Source organism: Chelmon rostratus, chromosome 16 (assembly GCF_017976325.1).
Source record: "Chelmon rostratus isolate fCheRos1 chromosome 16, fCheRos1.pri, whole genome shotgun sequence".
Lineage (NCBI taxonomy): Eukaryota > Metazoa > Chordata > Actinopteri > Chaetodontiformes > Chaetodontidae > Chelmon > Chelmon rostratus.
Window position 1 is genome coordinate 11,149,397 of NC_055673.1, and position 16,063 is coordinate 11,165,459.

The following is a 16,063-nucleotide window of genomic DNA, read 5'->3' on the forward strand; positions in this document are numbered from 1 at the left end:
AGAGAGAGATGGATGTTTCATGAACACCAACCTATTAGGGGAGAGGAGAAATATGTTGAGTATTCAGTTTCATCTATTGCACACACGCACACACACGCATGCACAGGCACACACACTCAGAACAAAGAACACACACATAAATACTGACTCGCACACTGTCAGTAATAAGTTTTCAATCTAAGTTGACTTCACATTCAAAGACACACACATACACACATTGTAATGTACTTATATTCTGGTTGTGTTTAAATCCTTTGTGAACAGTACTGATGTGGCATTAGCGTGTTCTGTAAAGTATACATAGAGACAGATAAACCAGTTTGTCTGGTGTGTTTCCAGCACAGCACCAAACACATGGTCTCTGTTACATAGCCAACTAACTAAACCACTAACGGCCATTATTTCCAGCAGTTTGCATCATATGCCACTCACTCAGTAAGTGCTCCCCATTCGTTTTATTTATTCAGCAGATTTGTTAGAATTTGTTGATGCCTTCATTGCCCTCACCCTGTTTTGTCAAAGCTCTTTTTTATCATTTTATAGGCCAGAGTTAAAAGCAGTGCAGAGGAAATACTCCCTAATGCATGTTCAAATGTAAGCCAAATAACAGCAATCAGCCTCTAGAAAAGGACAAGTTTCTCTTTTCAGGCTCGCAGATGAATGGCAGCTGCAGCAGAACAGCATCTACTCACTGCTGTGACCTGTTATGGACATTTAGGAGTATTTTCCAGCACTAAAGCACCATGTGAAGTTCTGCTAAGAGTGCAGGGCTGTTGTGGAAAGTACACTCGTCAAACCACACTGACCTTAAGCATGTGAAATTCCAGAGGAAATTTTGTTATGCCATTTAAATCGTACAAATGTGTTTTCCTTTTCAAATTAGAATTTTGACTCAATTCAGTAAGAGGACACTGAGTCTGGACTGGTTGAAACTAAGCTTATTATGGATCGTGATGTAGCACAGTATCATCCTCTGCAGCATACAAACCAGCATAGTTGAACTGATGAATCAGTTGTGCTTTTTATAAGATGAACTCATGCACATTTGCATCATTTCCTGCAGTTGTAGCACCAACTGGTTAACTCCTGAAGTGAGCTGGCTATTGCAACTAGACTGCGCACCATGAAAAAGAATGCAACATGCTATTATCAAAACAATAATCATAATGACTGACAGTTGAAATGCAGGATTCAGGTCTTGCCTGTGGATATGACACGCAGAAACATTCTTTACACATACTGGTGTGCATTTATCGTCAGACCTGTTGTATTAAGCCTGCTTTGCACTTACAGGAATATTATGATAAGTGTGAAAATGGTGACAATGTATTCGCAGAAAGAAACCCATCAGTCTTCGCAAAGCTGTGCCTGTCAGCATTAGTGAGTGTATGAGCCGATGTGCTGGTCTGCCTTTGTGTGTGTGTGCGTGTGTGCATGCTTGCCAGAGTTTAGCAGGTAGGTGATGCTTTACTCCTGCCGCCTTGCATATTGATAAGACTGAGTCAGCATAGTGAGCAATGGGCAGATCACTGCTTGGTTTTATTTTGCTTTGGCAACATCAGTTGTAATGTCTCTTGTGATGTCAAACAAAAAGTCTGCTTCTGCTGCCACAAGCAAAGTCAAGAACTGACTGAGCTTTTTGGGGCGACAGGAATAAAAAATTAACCCCGGCGTTTTGAGCGCTGAGATTTTCATTTGTTCCCTCTTTCTGCACAGATTGAACGGTGAAGGTCACAGCGAGGATAAGCTGTTTACATTTCAACATGGCCCCAAGTATTCAGGTTGCATATCGTGAAGAGAAAAAAGAGCTGTGTTTATGATGTCTGACTCAAAGAGAATGTTTGAATACATGCTGCAAAAACAGACACAGGGAAACATGATGATATGGATATGCAGGTAAATACGCTCACTGTTAAAACACCAGCATGCGGCAGACTCAGACCTTTATGATGTTTCGTCTGGTTTTGAAGTCCTGCAGCAGAATATTGAATCTGGAAATCAGAAAATTCCTCACAAGGAAAGAGGAGGGGAGGAAGGGGAAGGCAGAGTGAGGTTTCGCTCTTCCCCCGAGGGTCAAGTCAGAATTCAAGTTAGAAATATTCTAGCCCTGTACATTGCTAGCATCAAAGATGTGCTCATTATTACCCCCCATTCCTCTCTGTTGCCTCCTCCTCCTCTCCTCCCTTCCTCCATCTGCCTCCATCTTCTTCCTTCTCTTTATCTGCTCTCTGTCTGTCTCATCCTTTATTTCTCTCTCTTCTCTCCTTTTCTCTTTTCTCCTCTGCCAAATGTCTTTCTCTCTGGTCTTAGATGAAACAGAAAGTGTTGGTTTAATAATTCCTGATCAGAGTTTTGAGCTGTGTGCTGATTCTCAAGCTTCGAGTGCAGCGCAGGAGGTGTTTCTTCCTCGTTCTTCTATGCAGCACTGAATGAACCCGACCCACACTGTCTGATGCATTAACAAATTCTAATGATTCACCTTTGGACATGTATAATTCCAAGAGGGGAAATGTGTCTCTGATGTGGTCATAGGTGAAATCTAAACAGCTTTGGAGCACACATGCTTATGATTGTGGTCAGTGGTATTGTATTGTATGGATATACATCAGTTATGACGTTTGTCTGTTTTCAGGATCTTCTTCTTCTTGTTCTTCTTGTGGCTTTTGATTTAGTCGCTCTGACTTTTGTAAACCCTAAATTTAAACAGAGGACATGGCTTAAAACTGACCTACACATGTGTCTGTGTTTCTGTGTGTGAACTTCAGGTAATCCAGATCAACTTTGAGGAGTTTGACCTGGAGATAGCCTACGATACTCTCACTATAGGAGATGGAGGAGAGGTGGGCGATCCTACAACAATACTACAGGTGTAAGTGTTCTACTATACTTTCACATATTCTCATTTATTTCTTCCTTTTTTTTTTAACCAAATCAAACATTGCAGGCTGGAGTGTGTCAAATGTCGTCAGGCTGTAAAAGCAGCAGAGAAAAACTTTGACCTTAATGAATATAAAAAACTTGACTTTACTTCCTTATTCATCTGAGAATCTGAGGTGTGAAATCCCACACTGTGTCATAGCTCGATTAATGCCAACATGAGTGGTGGTAGTTGTCACACTAAATAGTGTAGGAGCTTCTTTAGAAAATAGTTTTCAGAGGCCGATAAGTATCAGGATATGACAACAAAACAGCTTCACCAAAATAATGTTTTGCCCTTAGCAGCAGCGCTATTGTCAGTCTATCGAACGCTCCACCACAGAGTCTAAATGATCAGAGTAAAAACTACCACCAAACTGTGTTCTTGCACTTGGTTCATTTCCATTCTAGTTCTTGATGTGCAGCTTTCAGCTGCCAGCAAGCTTGAACTTTTCCATCTTCTTTTTCGCAATTAGTCAGTTTGTAAGACAGCAGTCTGCATTATGTATGCTCCACTAAGAAAGATGAACTGTTCCTGATTTCCTTTTTTTTTTTTTTTTTTTTTTTTGGAAAAGTCTCTGTCTGCAGCGCCCAAAAGGATAACAGATGCAGAGTCTTTACAAAGTGGTTGGTTTCAGTTCACTTTGGAGTCGGTCACTGTTAGCTTTCATGCCTAAAACGCCGGAAAGTGTGAATATAGCTTGAGCAATTTGCTCTGCTGCAGGAGAATTCTGCAAAACCAAAGGGAACCAAACCAAAGCCTTCAACTCCCGCTCAGTATGCTCTATTTGCTCACACTCAGAGCAGCACTTGAGAATTTGATTATGGCTGTGATTGTAGTGATGAAAATTATACTTTTTTCTAATGGTGATTGTGATGAGAATGATTTAATTGTAATGTGTTTTGCACCCCAGCCTATCAGGTAGCTTTGTCCCTGACCTGATAGTCAGCATGACCCACCAGATGTGGCTTCACCTCCAGTCGGACGAGAGTGTCGGCTCTATAGGATTTAAGATCAACTACAAAGGTAAGATATAGAAGAGAAGAGATGGATAGCCTGTTCACAGATGGCACTCCAGTCATTCCGAAGAAAGTAGCTCACTGGGCACATGTGGCAAAAAGCCTCTATGAGTTTCCTGGCGCTTCTGCATTTTTGGGCCCAGAGAGAGTGCACGGTATGGTCCTTCTCCAGCTGAGCCTGTTGGGGGTATGGAGGTGACCGAGCCAGGGGACCTTCCTGTTAATCATACAGCTCCTTGAGACTCTCCAAATGTCACTGCACCGAACTGATCAAATTCGGATCAAAGAAAGAGTGATATTGGGGAGTTCGTGACATAAAAATGTGTTCACCTTTTTACAGCTGCTGCTTTTTTCAGCTATTGTATATGAAAAAAAAATCTGCAATTAAGCGTTGGAGGCAGCGCTTGCGTTGTCTTAAACCACAGAAGGGCCACAGATCATCACAGGTCGCCCTCAATCAGTCGAGCATTTCAGATGGTTTTGTTTGCAGATGATTTTAGCGAGAGAGCAGAGCAGCAGCGGGAGAAAACGGTGTGGACAGCCAGAATATTTTCACATCTAACTCTGGAGGTATTTTCACCTGACATTATGACCGGAGAGAATTAAGTATGTTGGACTTATTTTCCCTGTAAAGGGTAACAGTAATTACTGGAAACCCTGCCATGCATTATGAACACATTATCCTGTAATTTAGATGTGTGCATTATTAAAATGAAACGAATAAGATTAATCGATTAGAATTTCTGATGCCGACAAGCGAGGGTAGCAATGTTTAATGGATTAGTCAGCTTATCATGCACATCTCTAGTTTTAGGTTAGATTTTCTGTTTGAAGGATGTATCATCATCACATATGTTCACTTGGATCTTTCTTTCATGGAAAACGCAAATTCTTCCAAAAGGGCTTTCATAACCACGGAGTGTATTTCAGGGCATGTTTTTCAACTGTCAGGATACATTTTCTGGTTTATTTATCCTAAAAAAAATTAATGTTTTTCCACCAACACCTGACCTTTATCTTAATATCAATTAAAAGCTGTTTTTATCTGTTCTGTTGATGCAACCCCTGCCATACTAGAAATATTAACCTTTCCAAAGGTCTCTGTTTGATAGATGTAATGTGAATTTGATTACAGTCCATGAAACACAGAGAGGTGAGCTGTGCTGCAGAAATGAACTTGGGTGTCATCATCTGTGGATTTACTGTCATGATGAGGTCACTTCCAGAGCTGGTGGGACAATAACACGTTGTTGTGAAATATCTTGGTCCTTGATGCTCTTTGGGTTTCATTGTAAAGTTCAAACGATATGGTGAGTAAATTGTGATAGGGATAAAAAAGTAAAAAAAGAAATAGAGATTAAAAGAACAGACAGTCCAATTGAATAAACTGTGTTTACTGTTGTTGTATCTTGTAGTTTTAAATTCTACAGCATGTTTTATGTACACTTTAATTCTGTAGTGTGCAAAGTTATTCATTGAAAAAATACCACAAACTGATCCCTGTTAAAGAAGCTCTAACAATAGAGTCCTCATGTTTGATTGGTTTTGTAGTATTTGTATGAGCTATAATCTGCTAGAAACCATGCAGCAGTTTAAAAACATGATTAGATAAATAACTGCATATTTAAGAATTTCCAGGGTGGCAAACCATCTTGAAATCATAACGGGCGTCTGCTGAGAGGCTGCACAGCAGCGGCACTTATCCTCATTCATTTCTCCTGAGTAATTTCCCCAAAGAGATCGATAGAAAAATTAATGGAGAGAACCACCTCTTAAATGCATCCATGCTTTAATACTCCATTGTACGAGCATGACGGGCTGATGATCTTTTATTCGCAGGGATTTAGCTGTCTATATTCACTACAGCAGGTATATTCAATATACTTTTAACAATGGGGAACACATTCATCCCGTGTTCATCAGACAAGCAGAAAGAAATGGCAGCAAGTGGTGTGTAGGTGTTCATTAGATAGCCTGGGTGATATTTTCAGCCTAAATTAGCTCGTCATAGATATACAGGTGTAAAACTATGTGTCAGCTGATGAGTAACAACACACTTGAGTGCAGAAATGGTAAAAATATGTTCGCAGATATTAGTAACAGTGTCATCATTACATAGTGTACAGAGAGCACTGACAAGTTTACTTTGTCAGTGCTTACATAGATACTTTCAAAAGTCTTTAATAACCAGCTTGTAAGGATCTTTATTTTATTTATCTGGTTATATTTGTTTTTGGTTTTGGTTTTTTTAGTAAATTTCAGTGTTGTTGGTGCTTTGCTATTCTATAATCACCCAGAGCTGCGATCTGTCTTCTTGAAGTGACAAAAACATTCACCTGGATGCTTTTGTAAATATTTCTAAATATATATTTTTATATATATCCTTAAATCTGACTTTCTCACTTAAAGCCACATTCCCTGCACAGGTCTACTAATAGTCAGTGCGAGGTAGGTGTGTCTGTCTCTGAATGCTGCCTCCATCACCCACAACATTCACTCGGTGGTGCCTGTGGTGTTAGTGAGCGGCTGTGTGAGATGCATGTGTGTTTTTGAAAAAGACAAAGCGAGAGAGACACTGTTTGTTTGTGCACGTGTGTGTGTGTGTGTGTGTGTGTGTGTGTGTGTGTGTGTGTGTGTGTGTGTGTGTCTGCAGCCACATCCCTTAGACCTTGGCTATGAAATATAAACATTATCAGTAACTCCAGCCTTGCCGCAAAGTCACCGATGCACTCCACAATCTATGTGTGTGTGTGCATCAGACAGGTCCTCCATCAGTGAGCCAACGAAGCTCTAACAACAAGTCACTCACCTCTTTCACTCCACACATTCACCCTCTCTTCCCTTCTGTCTGTCTGTCTCTCCATCTGTCTCATTTTTCCTCATTAGCCGTCTCTTTATCCGCCATTCTCTCCCTCTCTCTCTTTCTCCCTTCTTTAGAAAATCACATTTTCTCTGTCAGTTGCTGTATAATGCACTGTTGTTTGCTTTCTCTGTCTCTCCCTTTTCTCTCTTTCAACCAATTTGTATCAGAACACACCTCCTGTCTTGTGTTGTCTTTGACCAGTCCTGTTTCTCTTTTTCTGTCTGTCTCTCTCTCTTTGTGTCTCTCTCTCTGTCTCTCTCTCTTTCTTGTCACCATTCATCTATTATTAAAGCCAAGGTCACTAACCTTGCAACACTTTGACTCCACTCCCTGTTGCTAGGCATACAAATCTCTCTCTCTCTCACACACACACACACACACACACACACACACACACACACACACACACACACACACACACACACACACACACACAGCGGTCCAGACTACCCGTACAGCGATCTTTCAGTCTACCCCAAATCACAGCGTGTCACAGCTATAGATTTAAGGGAGCAGTGCAACATTATGGACATCATTTACATTAAAGTTTCAGAGTTTCTCTCCACTCTATGAATACATGAATTGATCATAAGCTTATATATCTGTCAGCACAAACATAAAGGGGTGTCATTGAGGTTTTAGAGCATAATATATCCATGCTTGTGTGTATTTGCTTGTGATTGTGGAGTTACCCAATACAGCTAGTGCAAGCATTTTCAAAGCATAATATTGACCTTAAATTTGCTTTATTTTTTCAGTGCAACAACAACGCTGTGATTTAATTTTTTTTCTGAAATGAAACAGATGAACAGTTGAGAGCTTTAATGTATGCATGCATGCATGTTAAGGTTTCTCCGGATGTGTTTACCGAATGATATCTGCTTAAAATTGGCTTTTGGTTGATTTGAAAATAGAAGCTGCCAGAGTGAGGTTAAAACAAGTTACTTAGTGAGATTATAATGGGTGTCTCAGGTATATTTCTATATATATTTATGTAGGATGTAATAAAATGGTATATATTCATAAAACATACAGCAGGCAGAAGAAATGCATTATTAACTCCATATTCACGGCAGAAAGGAGTTTTGGCATGTGGATAGCGTGACCATAAGGATAAGGGATAAGGGATATACAGACTCCACCTTTTGCGATTTGGTTGCAAAGCCTGTTCACATCGTTTGCAACGATCTCCGAGGGCTTTTCAGCAGTATCCTGCCACCAGCTCATCTTATGTTTGAGATTTTAAGGGGCGCCACAGAATGGGATTTTGATAATATACTTGATGATAATTCAAATGCAGCAGCTGCCAGTTGGATTGATGCAGGCTCCAACGCTCCACACAGAGTAAACCTTCTGTTCCACTTAGGAGCAGCAGCTGATTCCTGCCAATCGAAACAGGCACAGGTGCTCATTTGCCCTCACTCACCTGCTGCTCACTCAGGCCACATTTTGACCATGAATGTGGCACTTGCACATCAGATTGAACGTGGTTTCTGGTGTGTTTTGTATCTTTTGTGAAGCCAGAAATGAGCTTTTACTTACAAGACATAAAAGCCATCTTCAGACCAGTCATGACTAGATAATTAATGTTTGGAGTTAGAAGCAGTGCTTCATAAATCGTACTATAATATATTTATAGTACATACATTAATACAGTATATATATCACAGTCAAAGCTGATGGACAGTGTATCCCAGATGAGTCTTTAATGTGAAAATGCCAGTCGGCTGGTTATTTACATACGTTAAGAGGCTGCAATTTTTGTCTTATTGTGCGACCCTGCTTTGCAAAATAATAAAAACTAGTTTTTGGTATAAATCTGCCTGCAAAACATATGTCTTGCGTTTTATCGTATGCCATTTGATTATTTTTTCCAATATGGTGGCCTTAAATGATGGAATAACAACTGCAAATATTTGCCTCACCTCTCATCTATTTTTACCAAGACACATGTGAATGGTGATTTTGAGAATTTGTTTCCGGCGATGAGTCATTCCCTCGAGCTCCGGCTTTTTTTAAGTGCATCATTCTAGCATTATCCCATCATCCTGTGTTATGTAACGCTGTGCGAGGAGACTACAAAGTGCAGCATAAACACCAAGTGCCTGCTTCACAGCCAGGTCTAAAAGAGGGCTAGATGGTACATGTGTTAATCTCAAGACAAATGCTTTTTGTCCAGTTTGCTCCACATGCTAGATGTTGCAAGGTTTTCTCATAGCATGCTATTAGCTTACGTGCCATTACGCTGCAGCTAAGGCATGATATCACAGCCTCTTCCCGGGAGGAGCGGAAATAAAAAATCATTTCTTAATCTGAATGTTACTATATCTGTTGGGCTGCTTGGGTTTTTTTCTCTCTCTCTCTCTTCATCAGGATCCCATCACCGAGTCATAATGTCAGCTCTTACTTGTGAGGTTTTATTTTAGATTTTTCATCTGCTTTTTATGGTTTTTGATATGTGATGTATTTTATAGGAGAGAAAGATGTCAAGGTGGGTTTTTACAGCAAGGTTGACCCCTGCTTTGATGGTGTATGTGCGTGTGTGCTGGGAGGGGTGGAGAGACCACAATGTCTGTGTTTTCCACATGTTTCCCTGCGTTTGTGTGGTCAAATCTTTCTGTGTGTGACTGAAACATGACTCCATGGTTTAAAAGGAGAAATTAAGAGAGGAAGAGGGAGAAACAGAACTGCACCTCAACATTATTTGGTATCATATTTGAATACTTCTGTGAAGGAAGAAGCATTTACAGCTTAATAGCAACAGCCTCTCATATTTTCATATATGAAATTTACTAACACTGACCAGCACCGCGCTCCAACCAGCATTATTGTGAATATTTCCTGCACCCGTTAGATTTGTGTTGGGTCCCACAGGATCTCAATCTGGTTGCTGCGCTGTAGTCCAGGTACTGAGCGGGAGCCTGTTAATCACACAGCACTAAACAGCATTTCATTTAGAGCGGCTGAAACACCATGAAATATGAATTCATGAAATATTCATTCAAAACATAACCAGAAATGTGGTTCAATTTTACAGTCAATCACCTTAGCATTGGGGTAGCGAGCCAAAGACGGACACTTTTTGTGGTTGTGTGTGTGTGAGTCTGTGCGCACATGCATGCATATACCTACATGCGCGTGTGATTCAGAGGTAACCTGTGAAGGGCAGGGCTTACTTCAGAAAACTGTGCATTTCATTTTCTATTCATGAATTATTGACTTCAGCCCTCTTGTAGCCACCAGTGTTACTGATATTGAAATACTGTGTCTGTACTGTAGTTCATTCAAAAATCACTGTTAAAAAATGGATAGTTTCCCTCATCAGGATTTAATAGTGTGCTCTATACATTTCAAATCACGTACGGCTAACTAGGGAGCGCAGTGGATGTTTGAAGAAATGACCTGATTCCAGATTTGATGGATGGTCATTTAAAAATTCCTGATCTCCTAAATACTAGAATGGAGTGAATGGGCAGGGATCGACGAAGCAACGTTGTACTTACTTAGAACATATGAGATGCCATTTTGGCCCTCATTAGTCATGAAGTCATTTGAAAGGCTCATCAAGAGGCCAGCTCCAGATGGTTTAGAGCTCATTAGATTCTTTGGTTTGACTATAAGCAGAAGAGGCATTTGGAAAATGCTGCTTTAAACTTTCTTAAGTTTCGTCTTGGCAGGCTTTGATTGGTTTTAACCCTTGTTTTGATATAACACTGTGTAAGGCAATGGTGCGTTCACTGATGTGTGTTTAGTTATTTATTCCGATTTTCTAACATGCTGTCAGACATGGAGAGGAAGTGACAGCAACATCTTAGCAGAACAAAAATGGCAGAACTGCTTGCGAGATGCAGGTGCTCTGTTTTCTCACCTGTACTTTCTGTACACAGATTGCAGGAATCTTATTGAGGACAGACACATCCTGAAATTCACTCATTATGTTGAAATCACAAGACTATTACAGGGTCATGAGACAGGGTCTGAGCCTGGAGTTGAGGCATTTTTACAGCAGTCCGGAGATGTCTTTCTGCCCTGTGATGTGTCCAGATCAAAGAAAACAGCCCAATTACTATCTGTGAAGTCCAATTTACAGAGAGTTGCAGGTACGTGGGAGTTACACCACCGCGCACAAAAAAACATTTTGTGCACTTTATGTAACAAGAGCCGACAGAGATTGTGTGTTTTAATGAGAACAGAAAATTGATGTCTTTCTTATACACACATCTCATATCAAATCAATCCTCAAATGCTCCTCAGTGGCCTGGTTTGGAACCTGAGAGAGGCAGAAAAAATGTCAGTATTGTGAGTGTAATAAATGAGATCATTTTCATTCAACAGACCGTCCTCACTGATGTCTACAGTGTGAACAAGTCAATTTGAGTCTCTCCCTTTAGGTCACAGATTCAGACAACCACAAGCTAATTAGGCAGGCTGGATTTCTCATTTATTCCTCACACTGCAAACCTGCTTGAGTGTGCATAAGACTTTCCACTCAAGTCCTCTTCTTCTGTGGCTATTATAGCGACCTCAGATTTAAATTTTTATGTGGCTTAATGCGTTTTATGCATCTCGCTTTTGTTTCGGTAAGGGATACATTTATTGCAAATAAAGAACGGCAACAGCCAGACCTTGCAGCAGACAGTTTATAGCATATGACAAACATTAGACTATGCACACAACTATACGACCATACATTCAGCATTCGATTACTATTAGCAACCTAGCCGTGAAATCAATTTCACAGTGGTCACAAAAGAGAAACAGCCAATAAGCTTTTTTCCCTCCAATCTCATTATCCCCCCAAAATCTATTACCTCACTCTCTCAGATCTTTAACGGGAGTGCATTTACACTCCTCCTAGGGGTGTGCGTGTGTTTGTATGGAGTTTGCGGTGTTTGTGTGCATATATGTGTATTCCCATGGACATTGCAGTGTGTGCATGATGGAGTATTACAGAACAGGCTGGGATGGGGCTCAAGGTGCAATCACAAACATAATATTGAAGTTGCACACACAAGCATGCACATTCACTCACACACACGTACACGTTAAGGAGCCTAATCCCCTTTGTGCATCTGTCAGCTGTGTTGTTACAAACACAATAGGATTATTTGCGTGTGTATGTGTGTGTGAGAGACGGAAATGTGTGCATCCCTGTATGTGATGCTAAGGGAGAGACATTGTGTAGCTCTGTGTGTGTGTGTGTGTGTATATGTGTGTGGTGCATACATGTACAGTATTTGTGTGTGTGTGTGTGTGCAGTATAGGAATGTTCCGACAGTATGCCTGTTTTCTCTCCAAAGCAATTTGTTCTCTATTCTTCTTCTCTGCGAGTGTGTGTTCATGCACAAGCATGTGTGTTGGGCAGGCTGTGATTGGTTGAGTCTGCGGGTCTCATAAAGACGATGTCATGATGGAAATTAATGCAATACATCACAAACACGCACTCAGATGTGCGCACAAGCACACACACACACACACACACATTCACATATACCAACAGCGGAACACACACACAAAGCACACACCTTTGCTTCCTGCCACGGACCACTCCTGTAAATAACACCGAAAATAGGAGTGGAGAGCAGGGGAATAAAGGAGAGCAAGGCTGGGGAAATAGAGGGTATATTTCCAGAAATACCATACTCAAAATTTTAAAGAGAATTATGGTGACACAGTGGCACCTTTGTATAGAATCAAAGGCGGATCTTTCTAACCGTGTGGTCAGGCTGAATGTGAAAAAAAGAGGTGTCATGACTACTTGTCGAGACCCACAGAAAGAGATGAATGCAAACTTCCTCCATTCTGCGTGAACGAGGAGGAAGAAGAAGCATTCAAGAAATTTGCATGCAGAGTAGCAAACCAAGAGCCAATCAGCTTCAAGCAAGATTCCAGTTGGCAGTATATTACGGGTCAGAATGGATGATGAGCTCTTGTAGCGTGACATCGTGGTTCACAGCAGGGAAAGATGACCACTGTTTAGCAGGCTGCCACATGTTAAAAAAAAAGAAAAGAAACAAAAATGTGAGTCATTTTTTTCATTTGTTAAAAAAAGATGAAAAGATGCCAAAGCAAGTATAAAGATAACGATCCATGTGGCCGCAGCTGCTTTCCTTCACCTCACTGAAGGTGAACATAAAGTTGCAGGAAGGCACACGCCAATTAGCAGCACAGCAGACATTATTTTCTGTGTTATCTCTGACAAATAACCTTTTGTCACTGCCTGTGACAATATACTCCACCTTCATGCAGGTGTGTTTTTAGTTGTTTAGTTTTAGTGAAAAAGCTGCTCAACTGTTTTTATTCTACGCAATGTACATTATTATGCCTACCTTATGCGTGTCAGAAGTTATTTCTCTACAGTGGCTGAGATATTGATGTACCAAATAAGCTAGCTCTAGTAATTGGGTTAGATCAAGATCCATTTGAAGGATAAGGCTGGCGATTCTTTATTTGTTCTTTCTGTCAAAAGAAATTCCATAAAAAGTCCAAAAATAGGAATGTGTTCGCCCTCGGCCTGAGACTTTCAGCCCCAAGCCCACTGGTTCCCACTGCAGATGTAATTCTGGGTAATACATACAGTATATAGAGTATATTTTCATCGTTAAAAAGATTTAAAACACTTCTTAAAACAAATGGTGCTGTATTTTTTAGCAAACAAGAGTTAATAGTACATTTGTGGGGCACTATTTCCTGCAGATTAGGTGCAGTATTTATGTATTTATGGCAGCAGGACATTAAATATGTGGGACAGACTCCAAGTAAATGCTCATGTTAATGAAAGAATGTTTCACCAGTCTAACAATTGGGCTTACTGATGCTTGTTTTATTTGTTTTTGGACACTGATGGAGCTCTGTGGCACAGAGGAATAACGCTCAGGTGTTACATGTCTCCTGTGTCTTTACAGAAATAGACAAAGAGAGTTGTGGCGACCCTGGAACTCCTCTCTATGGAATAAGAGAAGGAGACAGCTTCTCAAATGGAGGAATCCTGAGGTTTGAGTGCCAGTTTGGCTTCGAGCTGATTGGAGAGAAAACCATCTCCTGCCAAGACAACAATCAGTGGTCAGCAAACATCCCCATATGTATATGTAAGTATTAACATCATTGTGTCTGTGAGTTTCGGCTGCAGAGGGGGGAAAAAAACATATGCATGCGCTCTGCTGTGATGTTGATAACTTTCAGTCTGACCTGTCACCATGGTGACAGTACAGAGTTTATTATGGCCTGGAGCAAATGATGACCGATGATGCTGTGGCGATGAATATTTAACAGAAAATTTCTCTCTCTTCAAATGTTTCCTTCCCCTCCCCTTGCTTTCCTAAATCTTTCTTTCTCCCCACTGTCCCTCTCTGTCTGTCTGTCTGTCTGTCTGTCTGTCTGTCTCACTGTCTGCCCGTCTGTCCATCTGTCTGTCTATCTGTCTCTCTGTCCATGTTCTGGTACTTCTCTTCCCCCCACAGTCCCTTGCATGTCCAACTTCACAGCTCCCTCAGGGACCGTCCTCTCCCCAGATTACCCAGAAGGCTATGGGAACAACATGAACTGTGTCTGGCTCATCCAATCAGATCCAGGCTCCAGAATCCACTTGGCATTTAATGACTTTGACCTCGAGGCACCCTACGATTCCCTGACGGTGAAAGATGGCGAGACAAATGATGCCCTCGTCATCGGGAGGTTCTCTGGCGCTGAGAGTCCTTCCCATCTGACATCCAATACCAACACACTGCGGCTGGAGTTTCAGGCTGATCACTCCATGTCAGGAAGAGGATTCAATATCACATATAGTAGTATGTCATTTTTTGTATTTTCTTCTATTCCACCTTCCTATTTTAATACAGAGAAATGAGAAATTTCATCCGCTGTGCTATAAACCAGGGTGAGGCAGTAGGATATTGATAATATACTACAAATGACCAAAATCTGAGTTTAACACATGAGTTTGATACATGGCTATGGCAGGAAAAAGAAGATAATCAGAGTTATACTCATTTTACAGCAGAATAACGCAGGAGAGTCTGAGGCGTTGTTCTGCTTTGAAGCTATAAAACAACACCTCTCATATGACTGTACATGAATTTTATGACTCTCGGCACAGACCTGTAGCGATTGTATTAGATGTGAGGTGGTTTCATTCTGAAACAGTATATTCATCCATTTTTGAGCACATTGTGTGGCCTAAAATTCAAATGCATTCTCCTTAATTTTCATCAGAACAATCACTTCGAACGAGCAGGCGTGCTATTTTCCCCCCTGAAATATGCGTTGTTTCATTTCCGATAGAAGCTTTTTTGAATTCACTTAAAGTTAGATCAGCCTCAACAACTCAAAGAGTTGTTCCGGAAAAGACAAACTCCATTGATCCAAGAGAGGTCATGTGGCCAGCTAAGAATAGAGGTGTAGGTTGCAGAAGGAAGATGAAAACGAGACAGGGGAGTTTTTAAAGGACTGCTTTTTGGGAACTTTTATGGCTTTTTTGTTGTCGTACCCAGAGTCAGATGAGAAGACTGCTATAATTTTCATCTCTGTGCGTCCAGTACAGAGAGGGGTCCAGCATGTGTTTAGCCCTGTTTAGCTCAGAGACCAGAAGCGAGTGGAAACCTAGTTCTGTCAGCAGTGAAACTCCCAAATGAACTTTTTTTTATAAAACTTCATACCTTGTCTCTTTAACCCGTGTCAAAACAGAACCCAAGAGTGTTTTAGGAGCAGTTAACATCTCAGAAGTTCTGTCTTCATTGTAAAGTTGTCAGCCCTGCAAACTTTTGTAACTGATCAAAACCCAGGCAACTCTTAGATGTATTGACAGCTAGTTTATGAGACAACAGGATACAACATGTACAGTAAATAAGACCGCTTTGGATTTGTTGGAAGGAATGTTTGCTCATTTTTGATGGTGGTGAACTGTTTGCCCCCTGCTTGCAGTCTTTGAGCTAATTTAGGCTAAACACGTCTCTATACCAGACAAACAGAAATGGAAATTGATATTGATCTTCACATCTGACTGCAGGGGTTGATGGCAAACAGAAACGTTTCCCAAAATGTTGAAGTATCCTGTCCACAAGTTTCCCCGCAGTGAGATTTCAGCTCACAACGTTCTGCGTATAGATATGACTTTCTGAAAAAAACAAGTTTTGGGTCACTGCATTTGTCACTTTTAAATCTCTCCATCACCTGAGCCGGATTGCCTTAGCAGGCAAAACATGGAAATATTAAGGCTGGACTTTCCAGCCTTCAGATCTGATGAGCCAGACCGTATCCCCAAGCAGA

At 40.9% G+C, this 16,063-nt stretch overlaps 1 protein-coding gene across 1 annotated transcript in view; it reads left to right on the forward strand.

Annotated features, from left to right (window-relative positions):
- Positions 1-16,063, forward strand: part of csmd3b (CUB and Sushi multiple domains 3b) — a 325,003-nt gene that overhangs the window by 227,771 nt on the left and 81,169 nt on the right. Inside the window, exons 11-14 of the mRNA XM_041956121.1 lie at positions 2,766-2,869; positions 3,831-3,943; positions 13,705-13,887; positions 14,260-14,586. Of these exons, the coding sequence (XP_041812055.1) occupies positions 2,766-2,869; positions 3,831-3,943; positions 13,705-13,887; positions 14,260-14,586 (727 nt within the window). The remainder of the gene's footprint in view (positions 1-2,765; positions 2,870-3,830; positions 3,944-13,704; positions 13,888-14,259; positions 14,587-16,063) is intronic.